Source organism: Prinia subflava, chromosome 2 (assembly GCF_021018805.1).
Source record: "Prinia subflava isolate CZ2003 ecotype Zambia chromosome 2, Cam_Psub_1.2, whole genome shotgun sequence".
In the NCBI taxonomy this organism is placed as follows: Eukaryota; Metazoa; Chordata; class Aves; order Passeriformes; family Cisticolidae; genus Prinia; species Prinia subflava.
In genome coordinates this window covers 79,343,859-79,358,725 of record NC_086248.1, presented here as the reverse complement: position 1 = coordinate 79,358,725, position 14,867 = coordinate 79,343,859, and the positions used below count along the sequence as shown (strand labels likewise).

Below are 14,867 nucleotides of genomic sequence, written 5' to 3'. Positions count from 1 at the left end.
TCTCACCACTTCCTCCTCCTCACACCTTCCTGCTGGAATCTTTGCTCAGCTGATCTAGCTCTTTATCCCAGCAGAAAGCTCTACTTTCTTGCATTATTTTATTCCTAGATGCTTTGAGTCACGGAGAGGAATCTGAAAAGCACCCAAAGCAATAGTGTAAGAGACAAAAGCCAATGAAAGGAAGTGGAAGAGGAGGAACTCAACTACTTGAAACCTCCCACTTGTAAATGTGCATAAACAGTGTGGGGTAGCAGACTGAACCTTTGTGTTTAAGAGCAGTGAGACAAAGAAGCCAATTGGGTTCTGCTGCCTTAATTATTGAGGCTATGCTAGGGCACACATTCAACCTAACCAAGATGGCAGTGCCTGTGTGTTTCACAACCATATATATGTACAATGTATATTCAATGTATATGTCCCATATACATTGAAAAACGAGTAATTATTTCCTGTAAGTGTCAGAATTTGTTTTTGCAAGTAGAACTCACTTTAAACTACCATGAGACAAGTAAATTTTCCTTCTTCAATAGAGACAGGATCTGACTAAACACTACGAAGTCATTCAAGGGAGGTATGTTTGTTGACCACCTTGCAAGATTAAATCTTTAATAAGATCTCTGCAATAAATAAAGACCCTAACAGCTGTTCTTCAGCACGCACTGGGCTTTGATCTTCCTCTTACTTCATTTGGTTGAAAAAGTATTTAAATCACTTGTTTACTATTGTCAAGCCACTCTGGCCTTTTCTTTTTTCCAATAGTTTTGTATAATTCGTAAATATATTACACATATATAAGTATATATATGTGTGTGTGTATATGTATATACACACACACATATATACATGTGTATACATATATATGTATATATACACATGTAAACATATATATACGCATATATATTATATTATAATAATAATATATATAAAATATATATTATACATATGCATATGTATATATGTGATACATATATCACATAGCATGGTGACAAGCATTGTCAATGGTACTTTCTCCATAACATTTTTGTATTTGCTGTAGAATTGTGTTGAGTTTATTGCTTCACTTTCTAAGAATGAACAAATTCCCTTAATCAGACTCTTATTCTCTAATGCAGAATTGGGTTTTGAGACTAGGTACCAACCATAATGTCAAAACCCAAACTAGGGGAAGGGGCTTGCCACCCACTCCCTACTCCCCACCCTGACTTTAAGTTCAGCCATATCATTGCTCTAACCAGAAATCTTTACTATTCAAAGTAGACATACTCTGACTCAAAATCAGTGGAAAATTGTTCTTCTAGATGTGAACATTATTCAGGGCAGATTTGTGACTACTGGTCTTTGGTACTTAGAAGCAGTAAGTTGAGTCAAAGTGCTGTTTTGTACTGAGATGCTGAAAGACCATCAAAGGTAAATAAGGGTTGCCTGATGCATCCTAGTCAGTCCAGTGACTTCCAGATTTGCTAGCAATAGTTCTGAGTCAAGCAATCCTTGCCATATTTCTGCTTTTGCTTGATTTTATCTTCTCTCTTCTCCATCCTCCTGTGGTCATTTCTCTTAATGAGAAGTAAATCTCATAACGTTTTGAGTGCCCTGCTAAAAAGTGCTCACGTGGTCACACACTTGAATTGTGGCATTGGTTTTCTTTGCTGAGGGAACTTGTCAAACTCAGTAACAAAGACTAAAAATGTTGTAGAGGGACAAGTATATGCAATGTGATACAGACTTTTGTCTGATGAATGACAAAAAGTACTGCAGAAATATTTCAGAGATAACATTCTATTGTTTTCTACCTTTTGAGGCTTTTTTTTATTGTCTAATCTTTGCAAGAAATATTATTTTTGATGCCAGAAGTGGAGAAACCATTGTGATTTTTCTGGTATGATTACTGCTCTGCTCCAGACAGCAATGTCAGCTGGAAAGCCCCTGGCATAGCTGCTTGGTTGTCATAAAAGAACCCCAACATTTCTCCCACCTACCAGCGTTATTTATTTCCTCTTCCATTTTGGAGACATTGGGCAGTTTTCTGGTGCTCGGTCAGTAATGCTGTTTGAAAAGCAAGTAAATCATGCTATAGTGTGAGAACAAGGCAGGATGATGCTGCTTATCTGCTTCTTTGTTACTTTTACGTGAATACAGCCTCCCTCTGTGGTTTGCCTCAAAAGTTAGTCCAGGCAATAGATGTCAGCAATATGAGAATATGTCAGAAATATGAGTTAAAAGTCCTGAGGAGTGGTTGCTCTCTGGTCTTCCTGCTCTGTCTTGAGCTACAGAACCTTGCTGCAGGGAAAGCATGGTCTTTATTTGCTGAGAGTGTTTATCAGATGTCTCCATAGGGATTATTACTGTGTATTATTTATTTGGTAACAGTCATAAGGGGCAAGATCATAGTTCATTACTGATTGGTGAAATGAGATTCCTTGCCAACTAGATTACAATTTAAAAGGTAAAAATGTTAAATGTGGATGCGAGAACCAAGAGAATCAGCATGGACAGAATGACATCCCAAAAACCAAAAGCAGGGATGTCAAGGACCTGGTCACAGAAGAATGCACAAATCTCTCAATCAATGAGAGCTGAGACACATTTACAGGAGTGTGTACACTGCCATTACTCAGCTGAATTCCCTGCTTTAAACATAAAAGAGGATGGTGCATTTCAGTGCAGTTCATTTTGCACTTTTCACAAGCTACCACTTAAAAAAGAATAAATGGGCAGGTTCTTTGAGAGTGAAGAGTTAAATGTAAAAGTACAGAAATTTACTTGTGTGTATGTCGAACTTTCACACACGCATCTGTAAGTGTAGTGGATACATACAAGCTGGTAGGAGGCTTTCTTCAAACAGAAGGGGGAGTTGGCTCTTTGCTGAGAGATGCTATAAATGTAGATCTTTTGGAAAATCTAAAAATGAAATGGTGCTAGTGCAAGACAGCGTTTTGTTGAGTGAATGTTTAGTAAGACATCAATAGAGAAGATGAGTATCTTCTCAAATACTATATATAGCATTTATTCCTAAATTCAGAATCAAGTTCTATTTGCGAAAATAGATCTTAACTGACAGCTGCTTGATTTTAATTGTGTGGTCCTCTTTTTATAGGAGTTATGTAGGGAATTACAGGTTGTTTGTATCATCCTGCCTCTTGGAAAAATGCTTTCAGTTCCTGCTTTTGTGTGGGAACCTTCCAGGAGCTAATTTTTACCTTTGCTTTGGAAGGAAAGTATATACCTTGGAAAGAAATGGAATATGACCTCAAGCCACATTTCAGGTTGGGTAGAAGGAAGGGAAAAACTGCAAGCAAAATGAAATGTCAGAAAAATGAAGCAAACTGGAAAAAAGGGGATGTTTCTAGGTTAGAATTAGGTGAAGAATAGAACAAACAGGAATGATTACCATGATTACTGAAGGGTACAGTGTATGTTGATGAGAAAGTAAAATTTTTATGTGGAAGTTATTGATGGATAAGATTTGCTAACACATCTTGTTCCCTTTCCTCTTGCAGGCCTGCTCTTGTCTTGGTATGTTGCAGCCCTGGAAAAAAAGAAAACCACAGTTTCTTTTAGATTATTTCATAAATTATTATTTTGTGCACGTGTTCAACCAAATTTCTCTATTTTTCTTGCTCATCTGTTCTGTGCTACAATCTCTACTCTTACTCTGTTGAACATCTGTCCCTCAGCTTCAGAGTGCAGGAATGTGTACCATATTGAGATGTCAGCCTCTCAGGAGCTGCCTTTCCCTGGCCCCTGTTGATCTCCAAGCCTGATCTACTATCATTAATGAGCACGTGTAGTCCCTCCCTTTGTTTCTGCAGGCTCCCAAACACACTTTTGTCACTATGACCCATTGCCCACTGACAGTGTGTATTAACAAACATAAGATGCTCCATTGCTTGGACCCAACCCATCTTTATTTCTACTGCTCACTTTAAAAATTAAATAAATTGACGTTCTGTTTGGCAGAGCTTTGTCACAATTTTCAGCCTTTCCTCCATCCCATCTGCTCCCCCAGCTGCTCAGTCACACCCTGCCCTCCATTTCAGTGTGCCGAACTGCAGATAGATAAAATAGCCGGTGACTGTTAGTCAGGATGTGTTGCCTCCCTTCCCACTGTCCCATCTGCTCCTCACTCTCTTTCAGCTTTTCAGCCATGCTCCTGTTTTTTTGCTGTCCCGTTATTTTTGGCAAATGGCTGCATTGCGGATGACCCAGATTCAGGATATGTATTGGGGTGTTGGCTCTTGCGGTGATGTGGAGATTCCTGGGGTTCAGGGGCACTGAAGACTTGGCTTGTAATTTACCAGAGCACATTTTCTAAAAGAGAGTACTTGATGAGGGCTGGCACCTTAAAGATTGACTGGTTGGTATCCCTTATGTAGAAAAGTATGGAAGTTGTGAGAGGGGCTTATCCTTTAGTTGGGGTACAATGGAGGGTGAAAACTGAAGCTCAGAAAATTGCACTAGTAAAAGAAACGTTGAGGCTTTTTCTAAGCTCTTTGTTGATATGCATAAGAACACCACCTGTACCTCTCCTGTACTGGACAGCTTTACTCACAAACGTTTTACCCATCCATCCCCTACTCCCAAAAGTCCTTGTAAACCCTAAATAAAAGATGTTTAATTTAGTTTTTGTGATGTAAAGATGAGTCAATGTTGCGTCAGATTTTAAGCATTATTTGTCTAATAAAAACCTTGAGGAAATTGAAAGAATGGAATTGTAGGAAGCACACTTAGTCTCCTCTCATAGTCTAGGAGAGGCAATGAAAGATAATGCAGGACTAGGTGTTGTTTTCATGGTAGTTAATTTCCTCTGTTTCTTCAGTACAACAAATACTGCAGTTTCTATATCTTATTTGGCTGATAGGTTTGAGTCGGAGAAAATGAAGTCTCTAGAACAGATAGTAATAAAATCTTGTATGCTTTTAAAAAAAGAAATCCCTTCTAAAATTTGTTCTAGGTTATCTTGATCCTTAAAAAACAAAGGCAGATGAAAATAGAATAATGTAATCTCTAGTTGTGCAGTTTGTAGTATCAAGTATGTTTCATATCACTCTGATCATAGTATCTGACAGTCTTCTTCCACAGTACATATGTTCACATAAGAAATAATTCAGCTGCTTCTCCAATTTTGTCATACACTTTTGTTTTGCCATGTGCTTGGATGATCAATTCTCTCTATGGGTAGTTCATAAAGATGTAAATGTTATGAATCTCTGCTTTACTCCATGAAGATAGACTCTCTCTTAAATTGCAGGAAATTGAATTCCTTTACATGGGACTTGTTAAAGTATTTTTAGTATAAGCAAGCTCGATAACGTCACTGATTTTATGGAGAAGTTTTCTTTAATCTGTCTCAGAACAGCTCTATAAATGAGATGTTTTGCAAATGCAACACATGAAGATATTTTCCATCTTATGAGTGTTTGCCAAGAAGTTACCAGCTAATGTCTGTCAGGGGAGACTTCCTGCTACTTGTCACTCTGTCATCAAGCTGGGTTTGCAGGATGGTAGAAAACATGTGCACCTCTTCCTGAGTCCTCCCTAACCCAGTGTGATGCTTGGGACCTGCTCCCAGAACAAGTCACTGCAGTTGGATTCAGCGGCCCTCCCAGTAACGAGCCTTTGTGATATGACAAATCACCATGATGCCAATTTTGCTAGAAAAAGTTCAAGAGTTTGTTGATGTAGGAAAATGTAGGATTGCTTCCCTGATAAAATACTGAGGGATCCATTTCTGTAAAAAACTTCTATGTGATATTGTGTATAGGACTGCCTAGTTTTGACTGCTGTACAGAATTCAGTCTGAAGTATCTCCTCAACTTCATAGAATCGTAGAATAGTTTGAGTTGGAAGGGACCTTAAATATCATCTAGTTCCAACCCCCTTCCATGGACAGGGACGCTTTCTACTAGATCAGATTGCTCAGAGATCCATCCAGCCTGGCCTTGACCATTTCCAGGGATGGGGCATCCACAACTTCTGTGGGCAACCAGTGCCTCACCATCGTTATAGTAAAGAATGTTTTTCTAATTTCTAATCTAAAGCTAAGCTCTTCCATTTGAAGTCATTCTCTGTTGTCCTGTCACTACATGTGACTTGTCCCGTCACTGCCAGCTTCCATCTGGAAGGCTGGATTACTTATTCTGGTCAGTCTTCCTCACAGCTTTCTCTCTGTTGTTGGCTAGCTCAGAGAAATAAATGCATTTACCTGGACCTTCAATTTAATCTTCCCATGCCATTCAGTGATATCATCATGAACAGTCCTGTAAAAATGCGAATTTAGTGTTGGTAGTTCTAACTGACACTCGAGAGAAGTTCCTTTAAATTCTGCTCTGCTGCCTGAAGCCACTTCTCCTGCCATTTTTGTGTATTTTGTGCTCATAGCGGTGTAATGAGGTTGCAGAGCAAATTAAATATTTTCTCTCTAACTCAAAATTCCACCATGTCCTGTACCTTAACTCTTAATTCTCATCTAAATGATCTATTCTGGTGTGTGTTGTTCTTCATCAGCTTTCTCAAGAGACAACCATTATAAAAGCTTCCCATTTGGGCCTTGGTTTTCTCTGTGATGCTAAATGTGAAATGCATGTGTAAGTGGAAATGGATTTAGGAATGGAAATGTTTGGACTGTGCAATTTCTTTTCACACCTGTCTTCCTCCTCCACTCACAAACATACAAGATTTGCTTGCCAAGGTACCCTAGTACATGATAGTATTATTTATTTTTGTAAGATGGCTGCAAAGGCTGCAAAGTTAGGAGAGCTCTGATGGCAGCCAATTTTGCTAGACCAAACAATGTGCAGAGGGAAGTTTTTCCCAACATCTGGCAAAAATGTGTGAGGCTAATCTTCATGTAGAGCAGGAATAGGTTTGCAATAATAACCCAAACTCCATTCGGTTTCCACTCAGGAAAGGTTGCCTGAAGCAATGTTTTACAAGTCACCTTCTATGTCATGCTGCATGCATTTGGGCTGAGGATCATGACAGTATATCTATTTTTTTTTGTGTGGTTTAAATGTTAGAGTCCATTTATTTCACTATGTATGAGGGAGGTGGGAATGCTGGTGATTACTAAAAGTAAAATATGGTAAAGTATTGATGTGAGATTATAAGACGGAGTGGTGAGGAGGGATGCAAATCAGGGTTTCAGCCAGGCAGCCATGGTTTTATTGTCATTTTAACACAAGATTGCCACTCTTATCTTCTGGCTGTATTTCCAGCAAGAAAGAGGAGAGAGAAAGAGACAGCAGTAAAATCCAGAGGAACACCACAAATCCATAGCAGTTGTTTATATTGCTGTAATGGAGCATATTGTTAAAAGTATTAAATGGCTTAATGAAGAGTTGTGGATGTGGAGGGTTTTTAAAATTTTGCTTTGATGTAGACAGCTTGCTGTACGTTCACAAAACTTGCAAGCTTGTAGATACTTAAATAAAATTGTTGTTATGAGTTATCTAGACCAACCTAATTTCTTTTTCATTGCTAAATACTGCTTCCAATATGTTAATCTGAGCACGCTACCTGCTGGGGTTCTTTCCCAGTTAGCTTATTCTAGATGGTTGGAGATGTTTAAATAAAGTTTTCTTTTTTACTTTCATAGCAGCTGAGTAAAATCTGCATTGACATCAAAGACTGTCAGGAAAATGTGTACTGCTTTTTGGATCAATGCCTAGGAAAGCTAATGGAAATTAGCTACAGCAAAACCCAGTGAAGATTCAGTGATTGTCTAAACTGTGTCTGTCATAAACTGCTCTTTTATACCTTATAAATGGCTAAGGGCTTTTATGGTCTATACTACATTTAACTTGCCTTGTTTAATGTGCAGCACTTCTGTAAAAGGTGATGTACTATATATGACAGTTTAATTTATTTTTTAGTAACTGTATTCATTTAAAAAAAGGTAGCAGGGCTTTTTTAGCTATTTATGTTATTTTAGCTGTACTCCTTTGGGTTGTAAAACAGGCAAACTTTAGAAGCTTACCAAGTCTAATCAGTACCTTAATAGAAAATGCAGTTAAACACCAGCTGTCTGATGGGTTGTCCATCTCCAACTCTTTCTACTGCTTTAGCAGAGGATTTTTTTCCCTTTCTTAATTAAAACTGTTTTTCCTTGGAGTTGACAAGTTATTTTGATAGACAAAGGAAGAGTGAACCTGATTATAGAGAATGCACTATTTGAGCTGCAGGTTAATTCAAGCAAGCATGATCGTAACTTGTCCTTATTTAGACTTTGCTGTTGACATGGATTTCATAGCATGATTTCAAATGTTTTCTCTGTGTGCCTACACTTACACATTCTAAAAAGGCATACATTTTTCGTGTGTGCGACCATACATTCAAAGTATGCCTTTCAGGAAGAGACAAACTTAAGCTGTCCTCTATGTGTGTGTGAACAGAAGGAGAATGTATCCAATGTCCTTAGATAGCTTTGGAGATGTGAAGTACTAGAAAGGGAAAAAGTTCTTTCACTAACTCAACTGTCTGTGTCTGCGAATATTTATATAATTGTTGAATATTCTCTACCTCTCTCCTATCATGCCCTAGTTCTCATCCAGAATTTTCAGAGAAAAATCTCAGTCTCTTCATACATGACTATTTTTCGTAGCATGCTGAAGATTGTCTATTGCTCTATTGTACATACTGACTGATACAGAGCACTTGTCCTTAAACCTTGTCTGTCCTCATTTTTGTGCTGACTCAGACTGACTCATATACTAGATATAGTTCTGACCAAGGCTAACGTTCAATTTCCCAGAGATTACTTTGCACTAATATGTTGAAATTGTATTTCTATGCCTGTAACTGTCATTTATTTGAAGATTTGTCTCTTTATAACCTAGCAGTTGAAACATTTGTTTTGATGCTTACAGAAGGACCAATTTAATTGTCTGGGAATTTATTTTTAGGTGTGTTTTGAGCATGTGTTTATGTTGTTTCAGGTATCTGAGCATGAATTCTGGTCTGCCTGTAGCTATTAAAGATTAAATATTGCCCTTTCTGTTTTTTGATGCTGCAGTCACAAGACTTTGTTTTCTGCAGTGTCACCATTTATGACATGAAGGCTGAGCACCCCTGATACTTCCCTTATTTTGCATGCCCTGGAAAATGCTCATCACTTCACACAAAGCATTCAATCTTTTGTAAATTCAAGCACTGTGTACAGCGGCTTTCAGCCTGGGGCCACAATGTACATGATATTTTTCCTTATGTAGTGATGAGACAGTATTTCTTGGTGAAGTGCTGTAATGTTCTTTAAATTTTCCTCTAGCAGCTGAATAATGGAGGAAGCTAAAACTTCCTCATCCTTCTTTTACTGTCTTCTTGCTGTCTCCATGCTGCACTCACGCCTCAGGTGATAATGCAAAATACAGATTCAGAAAAATGTCAACTAGTATATGGTGGAGAGAGACCTACTTTATTTGTATCATTAGAACAACAGTACCAAAATCTGGATAATTACACTTCTTGAATATGAGCAGTAACATTTGCACTGAAAAGGAAATTTGAGATTGCATGTATATGTGAACCTTTTTTTAGAGGTATCTGTTTGTTAAGAGTCACTGTTATAACCAGATCTAATCTGATTCTAGAATCTTTCTGTGATGTCTTATTAATCAACCTGAGAATTAATGACTTCTGAAGTTGTTTGATGCTGTTTGCTGTGTACTGATGTGCTTTGCTCTATATTGGATCCTAGTAGAACTATCACCCACCCCAGAAGAATGTTGCTACTGGTCACATCTGTCAGCAAAAATTAATCAAGGAGCATATTTTGTAAAATAAGAATTAATCCACTGAATATATAGAACTGTGTCCTGTTCTGGGCTCCCTGCAACAGGGACTGAACCTGCTGGATTGAGTCCAGCCAAGGGACTAATAGTAAAGGGACTGAAACCTCTGCTGTAGGAGGAGAAGCTGAGAGAGCTGGGACTGTTCAGCCTGGAGGAGAGAAGGCTCAGGGGAATCTTATCCATGTGTATAAATACCCCACTGCAGACTTTTCTATGTGGTATTCAGTGACAGGACAAAAGGCAGGGGACACAGACTGAAATCCAACTTAAACATAAAAGTACATTTAAACACAAAAAAATCTCTTTTATTGTGAGGGTTTGCCCAGCGAGGTTGGGCAGCCTTCATCACTGGGGATATTCAAAATCCTCAAAAAGAGATACAGCCCTGAGCAGCCTTCTCTAGCTGACCCTACTTTGATCGTTCCAGAGGTCACTTCCAGCCATAACTATGATTCCAGACTGCTTTTAATCAGGAAGCCTTACTCCAACTTGAATGGCATTGGTGAGCAGTTCTGTTAGATATTTAAAAATCTTTGGGATCTGTTCCGTAATGATTTGAACTTCTGTATGAAAGTTGTTTGTTGTAATGGCAATGCTTTTTTCTAATGCTACTTAAAAATTTGCAGGGATTGTTAACTTCATCTGCACCTTTTGTTTTGCCCCTCAGGAACGTTTCTTCTCGCCAAGATTTCGTCGTCGGCTTCATGCTGTCCTCGCATCTGTTAGCACTTCAATGCTGATTTTATCAAATCTGATATTTCTTGGAGGAAATCAAGTTGGAAAAATCTACTGGAACAGGATCTTTATGGAAGGCAAGTTTATTTTTATGTGCTTTTTAGATAAGAGAATGTTCCAAATGTTACCCTGGGTGGGCTGAGCCAGGTTTTTCTCTCAATGCACTATTTGGGAGTTAATTTTTTTCTGGTCAGAACTATCAAAAATCTGAGGAAATTTAAATAACTCTGCAGGCTGCATGACTACAAAGAAACATTGCCTTTCTCACATTCAAATCTAGAAGGAGGACTGTCCCGCTTCTCTGTCAAGTGAAATCACTGAAGATTAAGTATTGCTGTGTGACAAGTTACTAAGTTGAATTTTTTCCCCTCTCTGCATTTTGCACCCACATCACTAAAAATAGACATACTAAAGCCAACCCCATAGATTCTGTGGATGGTTAGTGGGTAAGATCTGCATCACACAGCGTACTTGAGCAATTAATTGTTTGTTGTTTTTTTTTTTTAGTGAATGTGATTTCAGATTGGGGACCCTCTTACTATTGAGGACAAGTGAGGGGACAGGGCAACTTGGGTGACAGTATCAGCCTGTGGTGCTGCTGAATAAGCAGTGTGGGACGTTGTGCTCTGAGCTGACTCAGGAGACAAGTCGAGCTTTAATTTTTTTGCCAGTGTAAGTAGGACCAGTTTTCTTTTTTGGTTCTTACTGCTGCCAGTCAAATGAAGATCTTGTAGAGGAATATTTCTTCCTCTTGAGGGAAGTACTTATAGACTTCTGCACCCAGAAGTGCTCTCTTAAAAAGACCACCACTGTCTATTGCAGTGTTTTTGCCTCTTATTCCTTTCAACGGCTTAGAAATCAGCTCTGGAGTTCCAAGATCCTACTTAAGCATCCCAAAATGGTGAAAACCTTAAAGATAAAGTTATGTGCATGAATGGAACAGTATATTCTGAACTAAAAGAAAAAAACCCAAACATTCAAAGAGCTTGAAGAAGGGAACATTTTTATCATGAAATATATGAAAGTGAAGCTTTTTGTTAGTACTGGGCAGGAAAGAGGGAGTACTAGTTTTTGCTCTTTAAAGAATAAAATGCTTGTTTTCTGGTTTTTTTTGAAAGGCTTTGTTTTCTCTTAAATTGTTTCCTTCCAGTTAGTTGGCTAATAGTAGAAAATAAGCTGAGGGAAAAGGTTGAAAGTAAATTTAGACATCTCTTCTTATTTATTAAAAGAAAAAAAAGGACTAGTGAAATTTTTTATCTTAGGCTTATAGCTCCACAAATTATTTCCATAATGCAATCTATATATTATATGAGAATATATATCAAGAAAGTATGCCTTCCTTGTTAAAAGGGTTAGCAGTTATGCTGGGGTTTGCAACTGATGAAGGACAATGGTTTATCAAGTATAACAATATTCAATTAAACCAGAATCAATTATTGATTGTTTTTCTAGATCTGTTTTTTTTTCTTTGATGGGATGGGGGAGTAGTTCTTTGATCTGTTCCTCCTGCACTTGAATACATAGAGTTACTTAAGAATTAGGTAGCAGTCATCTAAGACAGGAATAGGAAATTAGTTTAGTCATTTGCATCTTTGTTTCCATGATGTTTTAATCACATTAACTTTATTTTTAGAACTTTGATGAAAGCTTTTGCTTAGTGCAGCTCATACTCCACTAGTAGAAATCTCAGTGTTTAGCTTTGCAAGCTTTATAATGCCTCTATTACTTGATCACTCAGATGACTGTGAGTGTATTGTTTACCTGCATTGTTGTGCTGACAACTCCCATGTAATAACTGAAACATCCACTAAAATATGATTGCATCTACACACCTGATCCATCATGGTTTTCTTACTGTGGAATAAATGGGGTGAACTCTGGTAAAGGTCCAGGCTAGGGGATGAACAGATCAAGAGCAGCTCTGCAGTGAGAGACTTGAGGGTGCTGTTGGACATGACCCAGCCACGTGCACTGGCAGCCCAGAAAGCCAAACATGTCCTGGGCTACACCAAAAGGAGCCTGGGCAGCAGGCCAAGGAGGGGGATTCTGCCTCTCTGCTCTCCTCTGGTGAGACCCCTCCTGCAGTGCTGTGTCCAGCACCGGGGTCCCCAGCACAGGAAGGACATGGACCTGTTGAAGCAGGTCCACAAAAATGAGCAGAAGGATGGAGGATTTCTCCTGTGAAGAAATGCTGAGAGAGTTGGGATTGTTCAGCCTGCAGAAGAGAAGGCTCTGGGGTGACCTAATTGTGGCCTTCCAGTAGCTGAAGGGAGCCTACAAGAAAGATGGAAAGAGACTTTTTACAAAAGCGTGTAGTGACAGGATGAGGGGGAATGGCTTCAAACTGAAAGAGGGTAAGTTTAGATTAGATACTAAGAAGAAATTCTTCCCTGTAAAGGTGGTGAGGCACTGGAACAGATTATCCAGAGAAGTTGTGGATGGCCTATCCCTGGAAGTGTCCAATGTCAAGCTGGATGGATCTCTGACCTGCCTGGTCTAGAGGGGGGAATAACTGCCCATGGCAGGGGGCTGGAACTAGATGTTCTTTCAGGTCCCTTCCAACCCAAGCCATTCAATGATTCTATGACTGCAGGCCAGTCAAATCCAGAAAGACTATTCAAAGCTTGGTCTTCAGTTTCAACTAAATTTAAGTGCTGGTCTGTAAGAGAGACAAAAATCTACATTTGGAGTGTGCAATGCTAAAAGCTAAAGTTAAATAAATTTCTTTGTAGTCTGCACTCTTCTGGTGAATGCAATTCATCAATATTTACGGACCAAACTAAACACTACAAATGCATACTCTTTGATTATTCATTTGTCAGCCCAAGAACAGATGAGATGATCTGGCTACTTGGCTTGATCTCAAGCTTTTGTCTTCACCTTTATGAAAAATTCACTGGGGATATGCTTGACTTGTTAGAACTAAGGGTGGTGGTGGTGGCTGCATGTTCTGTTAGGCAGGAGGGCATTTTTTTGGGTTTTTATCTCTGTACTTCATTTCTGGTGTGATGAAAGCAATATGAAGTTCCCAATAATGAAAATTTTCTTTTGTGCATTATGATTCTGGAGAGCTTTGATTAGAACAGATGTTGACATTTTGTCATAGTCTTGTGGAGTATAGCCTAGAAATCTGGCAAAGGACCCCCCAGAGCTCTTTTGTACATAATACCCATATATGTGTCTTTTCACTTGGTAGATAAAGCAATGTTACAATGTCCAGTACATTACTGAGATCTGCTAAATATGTATCTAGATGCTTTGAGTCAATAATTGTTAGCTTTGGGTCAAGAAGAAAGAAGATACTCTGTGAATTTCAGGTTAAAATATTAGAAACAATATCCTCTATTTAAAATCTTTTTCATCTCTTTGAAATTTGCCTTGATTTAGGAAACCTAAGCAGGGTTTTGCACAACTCTAAAACCAGAGAGTGGACACTTGCATTGGGAGGACATCTCTACATTCTCAGGAACCTGCCAGCAGGATTTGAGCTTGGTTGACTGAGGTGGCAGAAGGCTTACAGCACCTCATAGTGTGACATAAAATCCCTCTGAGGTCAAGAATAGAGATATGTGGAAACAAAACTGACCAACTGTGCACTATCAGCTGCAAAGAGTAGTCAATTCCTTTCCTTTGTTCAAATCCCACAGAATTATGTCTACAGGGATCTGTACATGTACAGGAGAACAGATATGTGCTTCACAGCTTGTAAATGTAATTGGCATTTGTAGATCACTAAAAAAATTAGTTAAGAACATATATGCTGAGCTCCAATAATAAAATACATCTCAGAGCAGAAATCAGATCTGCAGGTTTAGGTGCACCCTAAGATGTTGTGTGTGGCATTTTCAGATCTTCCAAGTATCGTAAGGCCCTAAATGCCCAGCCGACAGCACTTCATAGTCAGAAATTCACAGTTCTATTTTATAATACTGAAAAACAGTGTTTGAAGAGCAGCTTCCTGCTAGTGTGTGTGTGACAGTGATGCAAATTGAAACCAACAAGCTCGTAAAAGAAAGTTTTACTGAAGCTTAAGATGTATGAAATGCACTTCTAGTTTACTCTTTAGTTACTGAAGAGGATCTATTCTATTCTTTTGCAAAGAGTGAATGTTGTCATAAATCTCTACCGTTTTCAGATGGTGGGGAAGAAAAGATATGGATATGAAAGCACTTAAACATCAGGGCCAGCACAGTCAGTTCAAGGAGAACTAGACAAGTTATCAAAGCTTTGTGAATTCCATTTAGGAACAGGATTTGGATGAAGTTTCCTGGGATTCTTATTTGACTGATACTTGAACTGTTTTGAAGCTTTGGCAGTGCTTTCCACAGTTCCCATACCACAAACAAG

General features: G+C 38.6%; 1 protein-coding gene across 2 annotated transcripts in view; it reads left to right on the top strand.

The window, feature by feature from the left end:
• HHAT (hedgehog acyltransferase) overlaps positions 1 to 14,867 on the top strand; it is a 147,136-nt gene that overhangs the window by 78,088 nt on the left and 54,181 nt on the right. For both annotated transcript variants that reach the window (XM_063390738.1, XM_063390737.1), the window contains one exon: positions 10,453 to 10,597. In XM_063390738.1, the coding sequence (XP_063246808.1) occupies positions 10,453 to 10,597 (145 nt within the window). The remainder of the gene's footprint in view (positions 1 to 10,452; positions 10,598 to 14,867) is intronic.